The sequence below is a fragment of the Narcine bancroftii genome, chromosome 5 (genome assembly GCF_036971445.1).
Source record: "Narcine bancroftii isolate sNarBan1 chromosome 5, sNarBan1.hap1, whole genome shotgun sequence".
NCBI classification, from domain to species: Eukaryota; Metazoa; Chordata; class Chondrichthyes; order Torpediniformes; family Narcinidae; genus Narcine; species Narcine bancroftii.
Window position 1 is genome coordinate 153,719,265 of NC_091473.1, and position 24,807 is coordinate 153,744,071.

The 24,807-nt window shown below is 38.2% G+C and overlaps 1 protein-coding gene across 1 annotated transcript in view; it reads left to right on the forward strand.

The window, feature by feature from the left end:
• tnni3k (TNNI3 interacting kinase) overlaps positions 1-24,807 on the forward strand; it is a 118,658-nt gene that overhangs the window by 44,523 nt on the left and 49,328 nt on the right. Inside the window, exons 16-17 of the mRNA XM_069939432.1 lie at positions 22,455-22,649; positions 23,345-23,449. Of these exons, the coding sequence (XP_069795533.1) occupies positions 22,455-22,649; positions 23,345-23,449 (300 nt within the window). The remainder of the gene's footprint in view (positions 1-22,454; positions 22,650-23,344; positions 23,450-24,807) is intronic.

Consider the following 24,807-nt stretch of genomic DNA (forward strand, 5'->3'; position numbering starts at 1 on the left):
ATTTATTTAGCCAGAGGCTCATGGATTTGTGAAATTCGTTGCCCCATATATCTGGAGGCAGGATTATTGGGGGAGTTTAAGGGGGAGATTGATGGGTATCTAATTAGTCAGGGTATCCAGATATGTGGGGAAAAGGTCAGAAATTGGAACAGGAACAGTTTAGCTCAGGATGGAATTGCAGAGCAGACTCGATGGGCCGATGGGCCTACTTCTGTTTCTTTATCTTGGGAGGAGGAGCATTCCCCTGCCTTGGCTGCCATTACCACTGTTTATGACGAGAGGAACAAAATACATGATATCTAAAAGCTGCCTTTAGTTTTTTGTTCCTTGAATATGTTGACCCTTTCTTACTTCAACTCCTACTATCCCTCGCCTCTTACCTGTTCTCGCTGAAGCCTGTTGAGCCAAAGCCTTACCTCTCTGACTCAGCCCACTCTGATGATGACCGCTCCCTCATTCAGGACCTTGATGGCTGCGGGGAAGAAAGTGTATTTAAGCCTGTTGGTGCATGCTCCCACACTCTTGAACCTTCTCCGTGATGGGAGGAGGGGGAAGAGAGTGTGTCCGGGGTATGATAGGTCCCTCAGTGCGTCGGCTGCCTTTCCCGGGCAGCGGGAGATGTTGATGGAGAGTCTGTAGAGGGGAGGAAAGTTTGGGTGATGTTCTGAGCTGCAGTCACTACCTGCTGCAACTTCTTCCCATCTTGACCAGAGCTGCTCCTATCCCACTCTGGGATGCATCTGGCAGGTCTGCTTTGCTTGGTGCACCTGTCAAAGTTGTTTATTTTAATTTATTTTCAACAGAGTTGAAGTGGATTCTGGCCATTGAAACCTGTGTCGTCAATTACAACCAAGTAATTTACTAACCCCATCCATTTTGGAGGGTGGGAGAAAACCGGAGCACCCAAGAAAACCCATGCAGGTCACAAGGAAAACATACAAACCCCTTAAAGGACAAATTTAATGTAATTCATAGTTGAAGGACAGGGGAACATGCTGAACTGAGAAAGTAGAGGAGTTGCTGCTTTCTTGACCAAAGCTTCAATGATCTTGTCTCCGGTCATTGGAGATGTTTATTCCAAATAACTTGAAACTATCTACTCTTTCCATTTCATCACCATTAATGTGGACAGGGCTGTGGACTCTTTTGAGAGAGAGTGTGTTATCCATGCCACTAGTGGTGTTGTTGGCGAATTAGATGTTGGAGTTGGAACAGTATTTAGCTGTACAGACATGGGTGCAGAGGGAGTGTTCACATCCTTAAGGAGCATGGTGATGCGTGTGATTGTAGAGATGCTCCCCATCTTCACAATGATCAGTTACAGAGTGGGGTCACTGAAGTTTGGGGCTGAGTTTGCTGTGGACTGTCGTATAGAAGATGGAGATGTTGTCTATGAGCAGTGGGCTGACGTAGATGTCCTTGGGTCAAGGTGTTCTCGGGCCAAGCAGAGAGAGAGGAAAATTGAAGTGGATTAAGTCTTGGATGGAAGATCAAGTTGATGTGAGCTGTGCACCCTCTCCAGAGCTTCCACATCCTTCCTGTAATGAGGTGACCAGAGATTTATAGAGTTGCAACAGGACCTCTCTACTCCTGAACTCAATCCCCTTATTAATGAAGCCCAACATCCCATCGGCCTTCTTAACTGTCTTATCAACCTATGTGGTGACCTTGAGAGATGCATGGATTTGGACCCCAAGGTCCTAATTTCGATCATTTTAATCCAATAAATCCAACTCTGTGGCTGTTACTTTTATATAGTTTAAGTTGTTGATAAAACAGAAAAACATTTTGCACAGCTTTGCCTTAAAACTTTCATAATGATTGTTACGAGCCCAGCGGAACCCATAAATCCAGCAGCAATAGATATTCACCAAGATAAATGGTTACTTCAACAAAAGTTGCTTTTAATTATCTTTAAACATGAAAATAGAATCAAACTTTACCTTATCACTAGTTACTTACTTAACCTAACTTAACCCCCTTCTAATTCTAAGCGCACGTGTGTGTGTGTGAGTTCAGAAAAGTTCTTTGGTTCACAGTCCAATCTCATTTCTCATTCCTCCAAGTTCACTGGTTGCAGGCAATTCTTATACTGTGCACAGAATTTAACATTTATAAAGTTCACCAGGCTTTGGCGCTTGAAAGGTAGATGTTTACCACTTAAGAATTTCAATTAAGAAAGGGGAGATTCAAACTAGAGGACATGGTTTAAGATTGAAGGGGGAAAATTATAAGGGGAACATGAGGGGAAATTTCTTTACGCAGAGAGTGGTGGGGATGTGGAATGAGCTTCCGGCAGATGTGGTCGAGGCGGGATCATTGGTTACATTTAAGGAAAGACTCGATTGTTACATGGATAGGAGGGGACTAGAGGGGTATGGACCGGGTGCTGGTCAGTGGGACTAGGAGGGTGGGGATTTGCTATAGCATGGACTAGTAGGGCCGAACTGGCCTGTTCTGTGCTGTAAGTGGTTATATGGTTATATAAGAAGGTTCTTGCCAGTTTTCAGAGAGAGATGTGTTGTTCCAGGACATCCACAACTGATGTACTTCATCAGCCACTTCAGTGTCTTGCTGACATAACTTGCCCCTTCAGGGTTCTCCAGATGATAACCTCTTTCTTTCATGTCACCACAGAGTTCCTTTTTGTTTTCTCTTATTTCAAGTGAAACATTAGACAGCCAGTCCTCCACTCTTGCATAAACCACGAGCATTGACCAGGCTGTCTTACAAATGGGCTTTTCATAAGCTTTCCAGCTTGTCCTGTTCCAGTTTCAGCTACTTCTGCTGGTTGTAACACTGTCTCCGTCTCTCTCTCTCTCTCTGACAGAGAAAAACCTCTTTGATTCTCTTTGTTTGAAAAACACATGACCCTCTTAGAACAGCAAGCTCTTTTCCAGACAGCAGCGGCTCTGACATCCTCTTTTATCTATTGCCTTTTGTAAACAACAAATCATTAGTAAAGTGTCTTAAGCAATCTTCAAAGCTCTTGCAAAAGATGTGAGACCCTGATATGTCTAGCATTGGGAAGAGCTCCAGTATTGCAAATAAGATCTGTTTTAAAGTGTTTGTATGTGACCTACTCTAACAAACCTTTTCCAATTTATCTCCCAAAAACATATCTATATTCTCTATATACTCTGTCACATGATAAATAACAAAGCATTTACTGTATGACGAAGATATAAAACGTATATAAAAAAGATTTTAAAGGGATACACAATCTTTAAAGAGATACAAAAAAGGTATTTAAAGAGATGTGAAAAAATTCAAAGAAAAATTTCTTGTGCTCACGCTTCCTTCATATCTGGTTGAATAAAGAGCAAGTTCTTAGCCTTGGTGGATATTATGACATATTGCATCATAGTCACTGTGGTAACACTACAAACAATAGTTCTCCTAAAGAGACAGGCACAAAATTAACTAAGAGTAAAAAAACACAAGGTTGTAACCTTTACATTCCAGCCCCTAATTATTATAATAGACATTAATGGATAATATATAATAATTACTATTACAGATGCACAAAGTAAATATAATAAGTATAAGATTAGAAATTAAAACTTTCAGCTTCCTGTAAAAGACAGATTTTAGTAATAGATCTATTTAAGTAACCAGCCTTGGTTTTAATCCACATTTGCAATCGAATCCTTTCTTGTCTGAAACTGTATCCACAATTTTCCCCAGCAACCAAAAATTTCTTGGTGGAGAATCGTCCATGATAATTGCAATGTCTCTATATACAAAATTGTGTTTAGCTTTTGACCATTTTTTTCTTTATGTAATGATGAAAGATATTCTTTAATCCATTTTTTCCAAAATAAATCTGCAAATGGGGATTCATCAGGTCCTGTGGCAAATCCGCCATTTGTTATTGTCTAGGTTTAGCATTTGCACATCGACAAATAACACATTCTGATATAATCCTTTTGATCAATGACGATGCACCATTTATCCAATATTTCTGGCATAGTTCTGAAAACACATGATTACAACCACCATGACCTGTTTTCTGCTGTATATGTTGAACAATCAATTCAAAAATATTAAATTCTTTATCTAATATTGGCCGCTGCTGTTTTGAAGAGAGCTTGCTGTTCTAAGAGGGTCATGTGTTTTTTCAAACAAAGAGAGTCAAAGAGGTTTTTCTCTGTCAGAGAGAGAGAGAGAGAGAGGGAGAGGGAGATCATTTGTACAGTGTTACAGCCAGCAGAAGTAGCTGGAACTGGAACAGGACAAGCTGGAAAGCTTATGAAAAGCCCATTTGTAAGACAGCCTGGTCAATGCTCTTGTGGTTTATGCAAGAGGGGAGGACTTGCTGTCTAATGGTTCACTTCTGGCATTATTGCTTTTTCTAATCTTCCTCCTACTCTCAATACATCATTTGCAAGAATAGGGTTCAACTTGTAAACATGACTTGTTTTTGTAACATTCAAATTCTTCTTAAGTTTTGATATCTCATTATCAAATGCCTTTTTCTGACAAAAATGAATCATCTCCAATTCAGCATTCGTCCACTCATCAACTGTTAGGTTACAGCTCTTTTGAGTCTTCAGATTCTCTTTCTTGATATGATTTATAAGCATAGTTTTTAACGTAAGAATCCAAGCTACAGCATTTTTCAAACTATGGAAAGTGATAGCAAATTAATTGAGTGATCAGATACTTTTCATTAGATATTTGATTAGTACGTACATTAGTGTTTTGGATTTCAGGATCCTCCATTGAAATTTCTTTTAACTCGTCTGGATTTTGAGGCCATTCTTCTTGAGATAGTTTTAGAGGAGAAGCCGGTTTAATTGGAAGAGTAAATTTTGTTAAGTGCCACTCTATAGGTGATAATGAATAATTTGAATTTTGCGACATTTAATGTTAAGGGGTTAAATCATCCGATAAAACGGAAACAAGTATTGGATTGTATTAAAACGTTGAAGGTGATTATAGCATTTTTGCAAGAAGCTCACTTTACTGAGAAGGAACATTTGAAATTGAAAAAAGATTGGGTAGGACATGTGATTGCTTCATCTTTTAATTCTAAGGCCAGAGAAGTAGCCATTTTGGTAAATAAGAAAGTACCATTTATTTTGGATTTTTTTTGTTAATGCTGGTAGGATTTTGGTGGTGAACTGTAAAAATTTTTCCGAAGCCTGGACTTTGATTAATGTTTATGCACCAAATGAGGATGATGAAGTATTTATTATAGATACTTTTTTTTAAATTTGAACCAATTGAATGGAAATATTGTAGTGGGAGGGAACTTTAATTGTTCTTGAGATCCTTTGTTGGATAAATCTCCAAAGACTCTGAAGAGAACTAAAATGGCAAAGAGAATTATTGAGGTAATGAAGGATTTAAATTTGGTGGAAATATGGAGAAAATTGAATCCTATGAAAAAAGATTATTTTTATTCTGCAAGGCATAATTGATTTTCTAGAATTGATTTATTTTTAGTTTCAGCTCCATTGCAAGGTAGATTTATACAAGCAGAGTACAAAAGTAGAATTTTGTCTGACCATTTGTCATTGTTGGCTTCTTGTTTGGGTACCGAGAAGGTAGAAAATACTTATCGTTGGAGATTTAATGAGATGTTATTGAAAAGACCTGAGTTTATTAAATATATTAGGGAACAAATTATTTTTTATTTACAAATGAATCAGGATTCAGTTCAAAGTAAATTTGTTTTATGGGATGCTTTAAAAGCATATTTGAGAGGTCAGATCATTAGTTATACAGCTAGAATTAAAAAACAATATTTGATTGAAAGTCAAAATTTGGAAAAAGAAATTGATAAGTTAGAAGAAGAATTCTACTGAGGATAGTAAGATACATTTACCTAAATTAAAATTACAATATATATTGCAATCATTTAAATATGAAAAAATGATTCAAAGATTGAAACAGCGTTATTATGAGTTAGGTGAAAGAGTACATAAGGTTTTAGCTTGGCAATTAAAAATGGAACAAGCATCAAGAACAGTTAATGCTATTAGGAAAGATTCGGAGATTACTTATAAACCTCAGGAAATTAATGAGGATTTTTTTAGATTTTATAATCTAAAAGATTTTATACATCTGAAAGTAGACAAAATACTGAACAAATTGATTTGTTCTTGGCTAATTTATATTTGCCATCATTGACTGGGAAGGATATTAATGATTTAGATTGTCCTTTTACAGAATTGGAATTAAAGGAAGCACTGCAATCAATGCTGGGAGGAAAGTCCCCAGGCGAAGATGGGTTTACAGTAGAATTTTATAAAGAATTTAATGATTTGTTGTTTCTGGTTTATATGGAATTTTTGAAGCAGGCAACTGAGATGGATTCATTTCCAGAATCATTTTCGAGGGTGTTGATTACTGTTATTCCAAAGAAAGATAGAGATCCATTAAAAGTGTCTTCTTATCGACCAATATCATTATTAAATGTAGGTATAAAATTGTTGCAAAAGTATTAGCTAATAGATTGGCTAATTATTTTCCAAATTTAGTACATGTTGACCAAGCTGGATTTATAAAAGGTGGATATTCAGTTGATAATGTTACTAAATTGATTTCTATAATTAATGCTGCTCGACAACAAGCTAATCAACCAATGATAGTGGTGTTGGATGCAGAAAAGGCTTTTGATAGGATTGAGTGGAAATTTTTATTTAAGGTTTTAGAAAAATTCCAATTTGGACCGATCTTTACTACTTGGGTTAAAGCTTTATATACTAATCCTACAGCACAAATAATGACAAATGGTCTGATTTCATCGGCTTTTACGTGATCTCAATCAACTAGACAAGGTTGTCCTCTTTCACCAGCGTTGTTTTCTTTGATAATAGAACATTCAGCTCAAGATATTAGACAAAATTTGGTTATTAAAGGTATTAAAGAAGGTGAAGAAGAATCTAAGATTAATTTATTTGCTGATGATGTTTTAATATATTTAACACATCCTAAATAATCCTTGAGGGGGCTGCAACATTTATTACATCAGTGTGTTATTCTTTCTTCTTTGGCTTGGCTTCGCGGACGAAGATTTATGGAGGGGGTAAAAAGTCCACGTCAGCTGCAGGCTCGTTTGTGGCTGACAAGTCCGATGCGGGACAGGCAGACACGATTGCAGCGGTTGCAAGGGAAAATTGGTTGGTTGGGGTTGGGTGTTGGGTTTTTCCTCCTTTGCCTTTTGTCAGTGAGGTGGGCTCTGCGGTCTTCTTCAAAGGAGGTTGCTGCCCGCCAAACTGTGAGGCGCCAAGATGCACGGTTTGAGGCGTTATCAGCCCACTGGCGGTGGTCAATGTGGCAGGCACCAAGAGATTTCTTTAGGCAGTCCTTGTACCTTTTCTTTGGTGCACCTCTGTCACAGTGGCCAGTGGAGAGCTCGCCATATAACATGATCTTGGGAAGGCGATGGTCCTCCATTCTGGAGACGTGACCCATCCAGCGCAGCTGGATCTTCAGCAGCGTGGACTCGATGCTGTCGACCTCTGCCATCTCGAGTACTTCGACGTTAGGGGTGTAAGCGCTCCAATGGATGTTGAGGATGGAGCGGAGACAACGCTGGTGGAAGCGTTCTAGGAGCCGTAGGTGGTGCCGGTAGAGGACCCATGATTCGGAGCCGAACAGGAGTGTGGGTATGACAACGGCTCTGTATACGCTTATCTTTGTGAGGTTTTTCAGTTGGTTGTTTTTCCAGACTCTTTTGTGTAGTCTTCCAAAGTCGCTATTTGCCTTGGCGAGTCTTTTGTCTATCTCATTGTCGATCCTTGCATCTGATGAAATGGTGCAGCCGAGATAGGTAAACTGGTTGACCGTTTTGAGTTTTGTGTGCCCGATGGAGATGTGGGGGGGCTGGTAGTCATGTTGGGGAGCTGGCTGATGGAGGACCTCAGTTTTCTTCAGGCTGACTTCCAGGCCAAACATTTTGGCAGTTTCCGCAAAGCAGGACGTCAAGCGCTGAAGAGCTGGCTCTGAATGGGCAACTAAAGCGGCATCGTCTGCAAAGAGTAGTTCACGGACAAGTTTCTCTTGTGTCTTGGTGTGAGCTTGCAGGTGTGTTATACTGTCAGGTTATAAGGTTAACTGGGAGAAGGGTGAAATATTGCCGATACCAAATGAGGATTATTTAGATTGTAGACAGATTACTAAATTTAAATGGTCTGGTAAGATTAAATATTTAGGAATTAATAAAGAATATCAGGACTTGTATATTTTGAATTATATACCTTTGTTGAATAAGATTAAGATTGATTTACAGAAAAGGAATGATTTGCCATTAAGTTTAATTGGGAGAGTACATTGTATAAAAATGAATATTTATCCTCGTATACAATATCTTTTTCAATCTATTCCATGTGTGATCCCGAAGAAATCTTTAAAAGAAGTAAATAAAGTAATTCGATTATTTTTTATGGAAGGGTAAATTATCGAGGGTTTCTATGCATAAATTAATGTGGCGGTATGAATGGGGAGGACTTCAATGACCACATTTTCAAAATTATTATGAAGTGGCACAGTTGAAATTTATTAATAGGTTGTTTGATGTTCAACAATCACCTGTCTGGGCTAAAGTCGAATTGGATCAAATTTTCGAAAAAGAAATGAGTCAATTTATTTATAAATGGAATCCCTTATTGTTACAAAAATATAATTTACCAATATTAAGACATATACTGGATATTTGGTGTAAGCAGGATCAGCTTATAGGCTCTAAAGCAGTGGTTACCAACCTTTTACTTTCCACTCACATACCACTTTAAGTATTCCCTATGCCATAAGTGCTCTGTGATTAGTAAGTGATTGCTTAAAGTTGGATGTGAGTAGGAAGGGAAGGTTGGGAATCACTACTCTAGACCCAATTATTACTGAAATATTTTGCTTGAGAAAAATTGTCATTGGCCCATTTCCTTGGGAGTTCTGAAACTGCACATAATGAATCAATTTGGAATGATTAAAACAGTGGTTTTCAAATTTTTTCTTTCCACCCACATACCAACTTAAGCAATCCCTTACTAATCACAGAACACTTATGGCATAGGGAATACTTAAAGTGGTATGTGAGTGTGTAATGCGCATCGAAAGAACCAAAGACTGGTTGATCCAAACCAAGGCTTTTATTAACTAAAAGACTGGAACATATCACAAGTAGGTCGACCAGTCCAGAATGACCTGGTCTGGCTAGGAGCAATCCTTTAAGACCTGCCAGTAGGTGTGGCTACACTCTCAGCAAATCACAGTCATCCTATACTACCATCTGTACATATGTATATATTACACATTGGCGATAGAATCTGTACTATTACAGAGTGGAAAGTAAAAGGTTGGGAATCACTGCTCTAAAGGGAAAATTTTGATTAAATCTCTGTTGTATCAGAATAAACTAATTCCATTTTCTTTAAATAATCCTTATTTGAAAAATTAAAAACTGAAAGGAATTAGTATTATTCAAGATTGTTTTGAGGTGAGTAAATTTTCTACATTTAATAGATTGCTAGAGAAATGTGGTATTTCTGCAAATTCTATTTTTGCTTATTATCAAGTTCGAGATTTTTTTGCGAACTCAATTTGGTAAGGATTTCATTTTACCAAGTCAATCTAAGTTTGAGATTTTAATGGTTGACAAGGAAATGAAAGGATTTATATTGGATATGTATAGGTTGTTGAAAGAAAAGATAGATAAAGTTGGGCTATATAGGACAAAAGAGAAATGGGAGAAAGATTTAGATATTGAATTGTCTTGGGAGGAATGGTCAAATATGTGTATTGATAGTGTTACAAAATTAATTAATGTGAGATATAGTATGGTTAATTATAATTTTATTCATCAATTATATTTGACTCCTGAGAAGTTGAAGAAATATGGATTTAGTCCATCAGACTTGTGCTTTAGATGTGGAGAAAAGACAGGTACTTTTGTGAATTGTGCATGAACATGTAAGAAAGTTAAATTTATTTGGGAAAATGTTATTAAACTTTTGAGAGATTTATTTGGAATCGATTTGCAAATGGATCCAATGATGTGTTTATTGGGTTATATGAATGCTGTTACTTTGGGATTGGTTGATAAGCCACAATTTGCATTTTTGAAGTTAGGGTTAGCGGTTGCAAGAAAATGTATAGCGATAACTTGGAAAAATGATGTGGAACTGAATATACAAAGATGGCATAGTGAACTGCAATCGTGTTTATATTTGGGAAAAATAACATAATTTGTGAAATAATTATTTTTTTATTAAAATGTGGAGTTTATATTTGGATTGTATGGTTATTGATCTTAAGTAAGAGTTATGTAAAGAGTTATGGCACGTTGATTAACTAATTTTAAATCTATAATTTTTTTAAGGCTCTGAGGGGTGGGGGAAGAAGTTAAGTTGATGTAGTTAGTAGAGGGAGGGAAGGGGGTGGGGGATATTATTATTACTACCATTATTTTTTTATGTTTTTCTTCCTTTTTTTATATAATCTGTATTTGTATCTTGTATTTTCTTTTTTGTAATATTTTGTAAAATTCTTAAATAAAATGTTAAAAAAAGAGATTCCGAAAGAAATTGAGGACCGGACACCCATGTGTTGGCTCTTTTCAGAAAGGATTGAACTTTTGATCCTTGTGAAGCCAAGTCAGCTGGATTATCCACTGTTTTAACATATCTCCATTGATTAACATGCAAAACCTTCTCGATCTCATTAATTCTGTTAGTCACAAAGGTACGAAACCTCATGGTTTTGTTATTAATGTACTATCAGTCCAAAACATAGAGTCTGCTAACTCCATCTGTAATTCTCTTCTTAACACGGTGTCTATTTTGATCGCCACTTTAGCAGCAGTCAATTCCATTCGAGGGATGATGACTGGCTTTAATGGAGCCACTCTGGTTTTTCCCATTACAAATCCACAATGTACTCACTCTTGGTTATTTTGCAGAATTAAATAACTGACAGGACCAAAACCACCTTTGCTTAAGTCAGCAAAATGTGTAACTGAGCAAATGTGGCAATTCCAAAGTCTGTTGGTTTAAAACATCTATTGACTTCAAAAATTTCTAACATTTTAAGACTCTCAATCCAATTCATCCAATTTGTGCGATGGAATCTGGTATAGTTTCATCCCATCCAAATGTTCTTCTGCACAATTCTTGCAGAATTTTCTTGCCTATTAATACTATTGATACCAATATTCCTAAAGAACCATATATTGATCTTACGATCGAAAGAATACCTCTTCTTGTCAAAGGTCGTTCTTTCAGGACAATTTTGAATTTGAAAACATCAGATTGAACCCACCAAGGCCCCCCTAGAATTCTTTCAGCAGGTTGAACATCGCAATCCAAGTCAAGATCCTTTATCTCCTTTGCTCTTTCTGCCTCAGGAATAACAGCCGACACATCTCAACTGTTGCTAATCCATTTCATAAGGAAGAACCCTCCTTTATTACAGATCTTTTTAATCTTGATAAAGATTTGTTGCTTCTTTTTCTGAAACCACTGAAGTCAGTCAATCATCAACATAGAAATTATTTCTGATGATGTTCACATCTTGAGAATGAAATTTCTCTTCATTAAGTTTGATGTCTGTGGTAGGTAAATTGATGGAAAGCATTCTTAGAGATAGTATATATAAGTATATGGAGGGACAGGGTTTGATCAGGGACACTCAACACGGATTTGTGCATGGAAGGTCGTGTTTGACCAATCTTGTTGAATTTTTTGAAGAGATGACTAGGAATGTTGATGGGGGTAGAGCAGTGGATGTTGTCTATATGGACTTTAGTAAGGCCTTCGATAAGGTTCTGCATGGGAGGTTAGTTAGGAAGCCTAAGTCCTTGGGTATTAATTTGGAGATAGTCAAATGGATTCAACAGTGGCTGGAAGGAAGGTGCCAGAGAGTAATAATGGATAATTGTTTGTCAGGATGGAGGCCGGTGACAAGTGGTGTACCTCAGGGTTCGGTATTGGGACCGTTGCTGTTTGTCATATATATTAATGATCTGGAGGATGGGGTGATAAACTGGATTAGTAAATATGCAGATGATACTAAAATAGGGGGAACTGTGGATGATGAAGAGGGTTTTCAAAGATTGCAGAGGGATTTAAACTGATTAGAGGAGTGGGCAGAAAGATGGCAGATGGAGTTTAATGCTGATAAGTGTGAGGTGCTTCATTTTGGAAAGAATAATCAAAGCAAGATATATGTGGTAATAGAGAGGGCGTTGAAGAATGCAGTGAAGCAGAAAGATCTAGGAATAATGGTGCATTGTTCCCTAAAGGTAGGAACGCATGTGGATAGGGTGGTGAAGAAGGCTTACCTATATAAATCAGTGCATAGAATATTGGAGTTGGGAAGTAATGATGAAACTGTACAAGGCCAAATTTAGAGTACTGTGTGCAGTTCTGGTCACCGATTTATAGGAAAGATATTAACAAGATAGAGAGAGTGCAGAGAAGATTTACAAAATTGTTGCCTGGGTTTCAGCATCTGGAATACAAGGAAAAATTGAGCAAATTAGGTCTTTATTCCTTGGAACATAGAAGGCTGAGAGGGGATTTGATAGAGGTGTTTAAGATAATGAGAGGGATAGATAGAGTTGATGTGGAAAGTAGGAGAGATGGATACAAGAGGTCATGGGTTGAGAGTTGACAGGCAAAGGTTTAGGAGTAACATGAGGGGGAACTTCTTTACTCAGAGAGTGGTTACTGTGTGGAATGGGCTCCCGGGAAAGGTGGTGGAGGCAGGGTCAATTTTGTCATTTAAGAAAGAGTTGGATGAATATATGGAGGGGAGGGGTGGAGGGATATGGGCAGGGTGCCGGTAGGTGGGATTAGAAGAGAGTACTTGGATCAGTGCGGACTAGAAGGGCCAAATTGGCCTATTTCCGTGCTGTAATTGTTCTATGGTTATCTTCAGCACATTTCCAGAGAGCAAAATTTGCACAACTCGTTGATGAAGTTGCTCCAAATGGATGAACTGTCATTCTATATTCAATCATATCTTTACTGTAATCGCTATTAGGCCACCATAACAATCATAGAAAATCACGATCTTCTGATGGTCCTTTCACTTGATGAAACATCGCTTCAATATCTGCTGCAATTACAATAGGCCCTTTACAAAATCTTATCAGAACACCTATTAAAGTACTGGTTAAGTCTGGACCTTGTGGAAGTTGAGAATTCAATGAAACTCCTTGAAATGATGCTCCATAGTCAAATACTACATGTAGTTTCTCCTTTTATGGATGAATAACTCCGTGAAAATACCATTTTCTACCATCTTTACGTTCTAAGATATCTTCAGATACCTTTTCTATCTGACGTGTCATTGGTATATTCCAAATGAAAGGAAGGATTTCTTTTGAATTTTCTCTTCAAATTCAGCATATGCTGTTCTGCAATTATTACCTGGCATACAAATTTCCTTTTTCTTCAGAGGTAATGCTATACAGTAATGACCATCAACACATTTAACAGATTTTGAAACTAAATCCAGAAACTGCTTGTCCTCCTTTGACGGTTCTTGAATATCTGTGAGACATTCAGGAAAATCAATTTTAAACTGTTGTTCCCACAGATCATTAAGTTTGACAACTGAAACTCTGTTGACATTAACATTCAACAACTCCTAATCATTATTCATTTTTCCGCAAAATGACAGTCCTTATACCATGAGAACATTGCTCGGATAGACAATTAATGGACCAAGGTCTCTCATTTTGACCCCTTATTACTTCTAGAGGTTCGAGAGCTTTTGGTACATCTAATCTGATTAACATCTCAATTTTAGCATCAATCTTAAGTAAGTAAACATCTTTTAGATGAGCCCACTGTTTGATATCATCCTGATGTGGAATATTCTCCTCATTCATAGGCATAGACTTCTGAGTAAATACCCTTGGAAGATCGCAAAATTCATTGCTATTCAATCCAGCAATCTCTAAACCTGAAACTATATTAGTTTCAATGTTCTTTTCATCATTCATTGTCTTTAACAAGATCTGTGATTTTTTTTTCCTTGAAGATTAAGTTTATTCATTAATTCAACAGTACAAAATGATGTGGTACTTCCTGGATCAAGAAATGTGTAGGTCTTCAGTATGAAGCTCCCCCTTTTAGCTTCAACCTGTACAGGAACTATTGAGAGAGCTTTGTCACCAGCCCCAGTAAGACTGTTTGTCTGAACCGAAGCTGAAGCATCCTCTCTGACTGTGTCTTTAGTCTTGGATTCAGATTGTTTGGCTTCCTTCTCAACTTTACTTCGTTGAATATGCAGTAACTTGGGATGTTTTAAACTGCACATATCACAACTGAGTCATTTATTACAAGTTTTGCTGATGTGTCCTTTACACAAGCAACCGAAATATAATTCATCATCTTGCTAAAGCATGCTTATCTTTGCAATACAACCAGCTTCCCTAAACAGTCTGATCTTCCTTTTCCTTTGTTTCCTTGTTCTTTCCTGTGCTTGTATCTGACACATCAGTAACAAAGGCACTTCCCTTTGGTTTCTGTTGAGACAATGACTTAGAATATTAATGGCTTCAATACTATTGAAGTCGCCTTAATATTTCCAAATACTGGTTCTGTGTTAACATGCATATAACTATGTAATGATTAATTGTCAAATTTATTCAGAATATCAGACATTAATGAATGTATATGCACCAAATGTGGATGATGGGAAATTTATGCAAGATATATTTATGCAATTATCAGGTGCAAAGGGGAAAATAATAATAAGTGGAGATTTCAATTTTACTTATGACTTGAAGTTAAATAGATCAGGTGGCAGAGTGACAAAAAATAATGTATTTAAGATTGCAACAGATTTTATGAAAGAGATGAAACTTATTGATGGAGAAAATTTCATCCAAATAACAGGGATTATTCTTTTAGACATAAAATGTCCTCACGTATTGACATGTTTTTAATCTCTGCACAATTACAAGCTAGAGTTTATAAGGTTGAATATCAAACTAGGGTGTTATCTGATCATTCACCTTTAATTATGTCACTTGCATTGGAGAAGGGCAGAATATAGGTTATAGATGGAGACTTAATATATTATACTTTTAAAGAGAAAGGAATTTTGTGATTTTATAAGGCAACATACATTTTTTTCTAGAAACTAATGAAAATTCAGTTATGAACAAATGTATTATATGGGACTCTATGAAGGCATCTTTAAGAAGTCAAATAATAAGTTATACATCTAAAAGAAAGAACATATGAAAGAGGTAAATCAATTGGAGAAGGATATTTTAGATCTAGAAAATGAATTGCATGTTCAAAATAAAAGATTATTGGAACTAAAAAAATTGAAACTTAATACAACGCAATCTTATAAAGTAGAAAAAGATATAATGAGAACTCGGCAGATATATGAATTAGATGATAGAGCCCATAAAGTTTTAGCATGGCAATTAAAAGCTAAGCAAGTATCAAGAACAATAATAGCAATAAAGAGGGACACTGGTCAAGTTACCTATAAAATCCAAGAAATAAATGATAATTTAAAGAATTTTTATTAAAAATTATACCAATCTGAATCTCTAAAGGCCAGAAAAAAAGAAAAATATTTATTGTGTTACATTAGCTAAGTTAAACATAGATGAAAAATTGGAACTATCGAATTCTAGATGTAGACGTCTATGAGACATTGATGTCTTTACCAAATAATAAGGCTCTGGGAGATGATGGTTTCCCTCCAGAGTTTTATAAAGAATTTAAAGAATTATTAATCCCCATATTATTGGGACTATTGGACCAAATGGGAGAGTCCTATGATTTACCAGAATCTTTTAAAACAGCGTTAATAACAGTTATCCCGAAAAAAAGGAAAAGTTTCTTTAAAGCTGTCCTCTTATAGACGAATATCATTATTCAATACAAATTATAAAATTGTATCCAAATTATTAGTTAACAGATTAACCAAGTATTTACCTAAATTAATAAATATGGACCAGACTGGTTTCATTAAAGATCTGCAGAAAATATAGTTAAATGTATGTGTTTCTTACATGCAGCTCAGAAAGAAAAGATATCAGCGATAATATTTGATGGTTAGAATGGGACTTCTTATTTAAAGTGTTATATTTTTGATATTCCAAATGCTTTTATAAATTGGATAAGGGCTTTGTATAATCAACCAAAAGCTAAAATGGTTACGAATAGGCAAATATCGAAACCTTTTTTTATTAGAAAGATCGTCTAGACAAGGATGTCCATTATCACCATCTTTATTTGCTTTGGCTATAGAATCTTTGGCAGAGATAATAAGAAGAGATAATGAGATTAAAGGTTTTGAGATAAAGGTGGAAAAGAAACATAAAATTAGCTTATTTGCAGTTGTGTCATACTATATGTAACAAAACCAGAAATATTACTGGAAAAAATAAATGGAAGATTAGTAGAATATGGTTGGGTGTTAGGTAGAAAAGAGTGAAGTAATGCCTATACATAGTGTAAGCATATACCAAAATTTAAGTGGCAAAAAGACTCACTTAAATAGTTAGGAATAATAATTGGCAGGAATTTATAATTTATTCAAATTGAATTATTTACCGTTATTTTTAAAATTGAGGATTTTAAAAGATGGAAATATGTACCAATATATTTATTAGGGAGAGTAAATTGTATCAAGATGAATATTTTTCCTAGATTGCAATATTTATTTCAATCATTACCTGTTCCAGTTCCGCAGAAGTTTTTCAGAGAATTAAATAAAATTGTAAGAAAATTTCTTTGGCGTGACAAAACGCCAAGAATAGCCATAGAAAGACTGACCTGGAAGTTTGAAGAAGGAGGACTAAGATTACCCAATTTTAAAGTTTATTACAAGGCAGCACAATTAAGATTCATGTTATCAAATAGGAGAGAAAACAGCATGGGTACGGATTAAAATGAATAAAATAGGAGAAACTAATTCAGAGCATTTTCTACACAAGTGGATGATGAATATTTGAAAAGAAAAGTAGAAATACCAATTTGTTTAGGGTATGGAACAGAATTCATACGGAAAGAGGAATTAAGAATGATCAAATACCCAAGATGATAATACAAAATCAGCTTATTCCTTTTATTTTAAATCTTTCTTTCTTTCTTTGGCTTGGCTTCGCGGATGAAGATTTACGGAGGGGGTAAAAGTCCACGTCAGCTGCAGGCTCGTTTGTGGCTAACAAGTCCGATGCGGGACAAGCAGACACGGTTGCAGTGGCTGCAGGGGAAAATTGGTTGGTTGGGGTTGGGTGTTGGGTTTTTCCTCCTTTGCCTTTTGTCAGTGAGGTGGGCTCTGCGGTCTTCTTCAAAGGAGGTTGCTGCCCACCAAACTGTGAGGCGCCAAGATGCACGGTTTGAGGTGATATCAGCCCACTGGCGGTGGTCAATGTGGCAGGCACCAAGAGATTATTTATTTTAAAAACTTTTTTAATATTTGGCGCGGTAAAGGTCTAATGAGGATAAAGGATTGTTTTTTTAGATTTTTTTTACTTTTGAACAAATGAAATAGAAATATATTCCAAATAATACAATTTTTCATATTACCTGCTTAAGTCATATTTAAAAAAGAAATTAGGCAGAGTCAATTGAAATGTTTAATTATAGATACATTGATAAAGAAATTTATTACAAATATGTACATGAAGAAAAAAAGAAATACACAAATCAAAACGAAGATGGGAGAAAGATTTAAATAAACAAATTTAAGATGAAGTGTGGACAAGACTGTGCCAGGAGAGTATATCAAACACAGTTAATGTTAGATACCAAATGATACAATTTCTTGCACCAACTATATTACACTCCTTATAAATTGCACAGACTCAAATTCAAGTTGTTCTGACAAATGTTTTCGATGTAATACAGAAACAGGGACTTTATGACACTCAGTTTGGACTTGTGCAAAAGTGAAAACATTTTGGAATGACTTGAGTATATTATTAGGACAAATTATGAAGATACAAATACCAAAAGACCTGAGATTATTTTTGCTTGGCAAAATATATATAATAGATACTGAATTGAAGTTAGATAAACAACAAAAAATGTTTTGGTGTGCAGCAATAGCGGTAACAAGGAAATGTGGCAGTAACATGGAAATCGGAAACTTTTATTAGATTAGATAGGTGGAAGACCGAAATTCAAAATCATATACCTTTGGAAAGGATTACATAGCTTCAGGAATCAACATGGGAATTTTTATATGATTTGGCAACCGTACATGGTAAAAGTCCATCCATATCATCCACATTTCCTGCTCCTCCCAATTAATATTTAGAAGATAAAATAAAATGTTGTTAGAATAATATGAATAGTGATCATGTGTGTGTATATATTCTTCTTTGGCTTGGCTTTGTGGACGAAGATTTATGGAGGGGTAATGTCCACGTCAGCTGCAGTTATGCACTTGTTAGTGGCTGACAAGTCCGATGCGGGACAGGCAGACATGGTTGCAGCGGTTGCAAGGGAAAATTGGTTGGTTGGGGTTGGGTGTTGGGTTTTTCCTCCTTTGTCTTTTGTCAGTGAGGTGGGCTCTGCAGTCTTCTTCAAAGGAGGTTGCTGCCCGCCAAACTGTGAGGCGCCAAGATGCACGGTTTGAGGCGATATCAGCCCACTGGCGGTGGTCAATGTGGCAGGCACCAAGAGATTTCTTTAGGTAGTCCTTGTACCTCTTCTTTGGTGCACCTCTGTCACGGTGGCCAGTGGAGAGCTCGCCATATAACATGATCTTGGGAAGGCGATGGTCCTCCATTCTGGAGACGTGACCTACCCAGTGCAGTTGGATCTTCAGCAGCGTGGAGATATCTTTCTCTCTCTCTCTCTCTCTCTCTCTCTCTCTCTCTCTCTCTCTCTCTCTCTCTCTCTCCAGGGGTTGGTCTTCTTTTCTTCTTTCCTTTTCTATTTAGGGGGAGGGTTAAGGGAGGGAGGGGGATAAAAAAGATTTTGTGTATCATTTTGTATCACTTTTATTGTATTTTTGGATGAATTATTAATTTTTGTATTTGATGCATATGGAAAATAAAATTAAAAAAAAAACATGCACTTGCCATTCCAAAAATTGTACGACATCCTCAGAAGTGGCATCCCTTCCAGGAAGAATCTTAGCTCTGCAACCTTGGATCTCCATAAATCCTTCAATTTATAAGGCAATTTGTTTATAATAATCGACAAATTAGCAAGTAAATTCAGCTCTTGCAAATATACCACTTCCCATTGTGTTACAACATCCTCTCAGAAAGAGGGCATATGCTTGTAAAGCCTCTGATTTTATTGCTGGCCAAGAAAGAATCTTGTCCACGTGGACTCTTGCGATTTGATGTTCATTCTCATAATGAGGATGCAATAATACCTTTGCCTTTTTAAAACCTTGTTCTGGATCCATATATTGGCAACTTTTGACTAACTCCTTCACCTGCCCTCCAGTATACCGTTCCAAGAAATACAGGCCATCTTTAGCATTTTTAGTATTAATTTCAATGTGATGTTCAAAAGATTTCATGAACGTCATATATTGTAATGGATCTCCGTTAAAAACTGGAATTTCCTCTTAGGTAAACCGTATGAACCTTGTTGCTGCGCTAACATAGCAAAGGTTTCATTTTGTTTTGCTATGAGTGATATTATGTTGTCTTGTCTACCATGGCTTGCGTCAGGTTGACTTGGGATGAATGGAGAAAACAGATCCTGAAATGGTGCTATAGGTGTAGGATCTGGACTTGGAAGTGATGGCATGGATGGGAATCCTTGGGCTGTAAGCGATGGCACTGGTGGAGATCCTTGACTTGTAGCTGGTTCTCCAGCAACATGAAGAGACATGAATGGTTGAGTCTGATCTACTCACAGGGTTGAATTTTTTTGAAATACTCTCCTTTTGTGAAGATCATTATATAGTGCTCTGGACAGACTGAATGTTGCTAGTTCTTTCCACAGGGTTGGTCATTGTCATTTGAAGACTAGCAGTGACCCCCATGGCTCCTTGCTTGAGTCTATTTGATTCTTGTGGCTGTGTTACCCATGGCTCTGCTGGAAGGTGAGGTGCTAGCCCTTTGGGGATGTCACTTAGAGTGACAAATCTTGCAGAAGCCTGAATTTATATTTTCACTTTGGCCATATTCACAGCACGTGGTCCTCAAGCTCTCGTCTTTTCTCTTTTCAATGATCTATTTTGTTCTTCACGAGCCACTCATAACTTTTTAAGTTGCTCGTCTTGCCTCAGTTGCTGATTCCTTCATTTCTCCAACCACTGTTGTTATGCACAGATAGTAGCCAAGTCTGCTTGCGCCTTGGCAGGCATAGTTGATATGCTTGAAGCAGGCAAACTTACGCTAGATGTCTTTGAAAACTTTGAAGATCTTCCTGCGCTCATAACCCTGGAGATATTATCTTCAGGATTCACATCTGAACATTCAGATACCACTGATTGAGTCTCTATCTTCAGCATTTCGCTCAGTACAGCACCAGTGGGGCTTTGCAACGTACTTTCATCTGTTCCAGTTCCACTAACCTTCAAGCCAGTTAATGAGGCCTGCACTGCCTTGACAGAGTCTTCTTACTTACTTAGCTGAAACTGTTTATTTTTTGGCTACTGGCTCTAACCTCCTGTCAAGTGTTGTTGGTCCACCTCGCTGCCTGAACTTATGATCAAACAGTTCTTTGAGAAGAGCTGTTTGCTCAAGGTCTTTAGCCCAAAGAGACTACTTCTTATCTATCTTGGGTTCTTCACACTGCAAGCTGGCTTCTGCCCTGGCTTCCTCTGGTTCCTGGGAACTGCAAACAAATTTTGAATCTTGGTTCCTTTAAGAGAGTTATTGCTGGCTGAATTATTTCTGTGTGGCTGCACACAATCTTGGTTATTTCTAGCTGTTTAGTGTTTATAAGAATATATTCTGGGCTTCCTGCCAATTCTGCTGCCAAAGCTGTGGCTTATCTTTTCGAAGTCACAGTTATCTGGCCATACCTTGGCTCAATTTCAAACTGTGCAATTCACAGACAGGTTCTCATGGTTTTTGGAATATTCTATTATTACAGCTTGAATGTCTGACTTTAAATTAAGTTGTTAATTCTTCTAGACAAATTTTACAAGCCTTTCTTCCGAAAAAAGTTCATAATTAAATTTTCTTTGAATCAAAATATTGACGACACTTTCTTTATTCTGATATATCCTAATTTCAAAGTATCATCTTCAAAGTAGCATGAGCTACAATATTCCAAATTTTGATCTCTTTAATCCAATAAATCAAACTCTATGGCTCTTACTTTATGTAGTTTAATTCGTTGATAAAATGGACAAACATTTTGCACAGCTTCGCATTAAGACTTTCATAACGATGAATAACAAAGCATTTACTGTATAATGAAGATATAAAACATACATATAACAATTACAGCATGGAAACAGGCCAATTTGGCCCTTCTAATCCACATTGATCCAAGTACTCTCCTCTAATCTCACCTACCAGCACCCTGCCCATATCCCTCCATAGCCCTCCCCTCCATATATTCATCCAACTCTTTCTTAAATGCCTCCACCACCTTTCCTGGGAGCCCATTCCACACAGTAACCACTCTCTGAGTAAAGAAGTTCCCCCTCATGTTACTCCTAAACCTTTGCCCGTCAACTCTCAACCCATGACCTCTTGTATCCATCTCTCCTACTTTCCACATCAACTCTATCTATCCCTCTCATTATCTTAAACACCTCTATCAAATCCCCTCTCAGCCTTCTATGTTCCAAGGAATAAAGACCCAATTTGCTCAATTTTTCCTTGTATTCCAGATGCTGAAACCCAGGCAACATTTTTGTAAATCTTCTCTGCACTCTCTCTATCTTGTTAATGTCTTAAAGTGGCTTTTAAAGAGATACACAAACTTTAAAGAGATCAAAAAAGATATTTAAAGAGATGTGAAAAAATTCGAAGAAAATTTCTTGTGCTCAATCTTCCTTCATATCTGGTTGAATAAAGAGCAAGTTCTTAGCCTTGGTGGATATTACAACATATTACATCATAGTCACTGTGGTAACACTACAAACAATAGTTATCCTAAAGAGACAGGCACAAAATTAACTAAGAGTTTAAAAAAAAGTACAAGGTTGTAACCTTTACCGGTCCCTCTGTTCATCCACACTCTTCAGGAACCAACTATTAACTCTGTACTGAGCCTTCTGAACCTGCATTGGGAGGGGGAGGGGGTGTCAGGAGTAAAGGAAAGAAGGGAGAGTATAATAAGGGAGGGGGAGTTGGCAGATGAATTTGGCTAAAGAGGGAAGCTGGGGGTGGGGGGTGGGAAAGGGGACAGTGGGAGGAGTGTGGAAGCGATGGGCAAAGAGAGAATCTGGGGAATATAATGGGAATGTGGTTGGAAGGTGGGGTTGGTATGGGATTAGTGTAAATGGTTGGTGGCTGGCACAGACCTTGTAGGCAGAAGGACCTGTTTTTGTGCTGGGCATCTGTGACTGAATCCTGCATGTCTCCCATTCTCCAGGTATCGAGCGAACACCTTCTGCTCCAAGTCAGACGTGGACATGTTCTGCCGTGAGGTGTCCATCCTCTGCCGCCTGAACCACCCCTGTGTCATCCAGTTTGTCGGAGCCTGCCTCAGCGACCCGAGCCAGTTTGCCATCGTCACTCAGTACATCTCCGGCGGGTCCTTGTTCTCACTGCTGCATGAACAAAAGAGGTACCGCTTCATTGCCTCTGCAGTCACAGAACCAAGCAGCCTTTCAGCCTGTTCATCTGTCCTTTCCTTCAGTCTATTACAGCTCACTCCCCGGGCTCTAGGCAAGGTTTAAGCTGAAAACTCTGAGTGGTTGTGTGTCAGTCGTACAGTTACACAGCACAAAAGCAGGCCCTTCGGCCCAAATCCAACCAGGCTGGCTAACTGGGCATCCCTTTTGCCTTCATTTGGCCCAAATTCCCCTCAACCTTCCGTGTCCATGTCCTGGTTAAAATGTCTTTTAAATGTGATCATTGTCCCCACCTCTACCACTTCCTCTTGCAGCTCGTTCCATGTACTCACCACCTGCCATGTGAACCTGTCAGCATGGACCGGTTGGGCTGAAGGGCCTGTTTCCCTGCTATAGAACTTTATGATGTAATTCCCATGGAAAGGAGGGGGGGCACATGAGGAAACCAATGCCAGTGCTCCCTGGATTACAAAGGAGAGGGAAGGCAGGATAATGGGGTTTGGTGGGGAATGAAGAAATTCTAGCAACTGAGGGGTCACAGAAGATAATAGTGAGTAAAGGAAAAAGTAGTTCACGTAGAGTCCAACGCGGAGGGTTTGAGGGGAGGTTTCTCTCTGTTGACTGACTTTACTTAGATTGTTCCATTTGGTTTTTGATTCATCGGTTCTGTTTTTATTCCTTTCTTCAGAATCATCGACCTTCAGTCTAAACTAATCATTGCAATCGATGTGGCCAGAGGGATGGAATATCTTCACAACCTGACTCAGCCGATCATACACCGAGATCTCAACAGGTTGGTGTGCCAACACCTGGGAGTTGGGGAGAGGATAACGGCAGAGTGGGAGGTGGGAGCAGAGATTCTCTCAAGATTGAACTGATACCTGCACCAACTTGTATCACCAAATGGAAAATGGGGTGGTGTGGCCAGCTTAGACTCAGTGGACCAAAGGGCCTGCTGAGTGACACTGACTCCTCTGAGGTGCCCAAATCTGGTTACCATCACCATGGAAGTACCATCAGTACAACTCTGCCAAGCAAGCTCATGAACATGATGTTGGAGGCTGCAGGGAAGGAAAATGCTGGTGTCAACTTCGCCATCAGAGGAGAGCACACCCTGGGATTGGGTGTACACCAAAGACCCTTGGTCCATACAAGGCTGCTCCTCACCCCCACCTTGGTTTCTTGGATCACATATCTTTCCTGCTAACCCCAGCATACAGACAGCTGGCGAAGCAAACTAGGTCAGTTCGCAGGGAGATCAGGACGTGGCTGGGGAGGGCCACAACAGTGCTGCAAGACGGTCTGAGACCACAGACTGCAGCTGTTTGTCTGTGTGTGTCTTATGTCTGGGTGTGTGTCTGCATGTTTTCCACCAAGAACATTAGTTCTTCAGGTTGGACGTGTACAATCAGATGACAATAAGCGTGACTAAATTATCTGGTGCAATGTCTCCTCTCTCCAAAGATTGAATTCCATTTTTAGCCAGCAAAACCCCCTCCCCTCCCCTTTGCCTACCTTCCTATCCTTACAATGCACTGTGCATCCACAGATAGTTTGTTCGCAGCTGTGGTCTTCTTTCAGCCATGACTCAGTGATGGCCACAATGGAGTCATTCCTGCCAACTTCCATCTGCGCTACTGAATCCTCAGCTTTATTTCTTATACTGCGGGCATTTAAATGCACCACCTTCAGTACTGGATTCATCACCCTCTTTAATTCTGTTTCCAAAGTTCCCCAACTTAAATCCTTAATGTAACACTTGCAATTAGACCATCAGACATTGGCCATCCAGCCCATCGATTCAGCCCATCATGAGCTGATCCATTTCCCCACAATCCCACTGCCCAGCCTTTTCCCCTTAATCTTTGATGCCCTAGCTAATCTCTGCCTTAAGCACACCCAAAGACCCAACCTCCACAACCGTCTATGGCTACAAATTCCCCAGATATATCACCCTCCATCTATTTTACCCTGTTGACTGCCTATCCTTCTTCTCAATCTCACTCCACAGTGCATCTACTTGTGTATCTTCTGCTCATCTAGTCCCTATCTCCCTGCCAAACTAACTTAAAGGCCTTACTAAAATCCATGTATATCACACCCACTGTCTTTTCTTCATCAACTTTCCTGGGAATCTCCTTGAAAAACTGT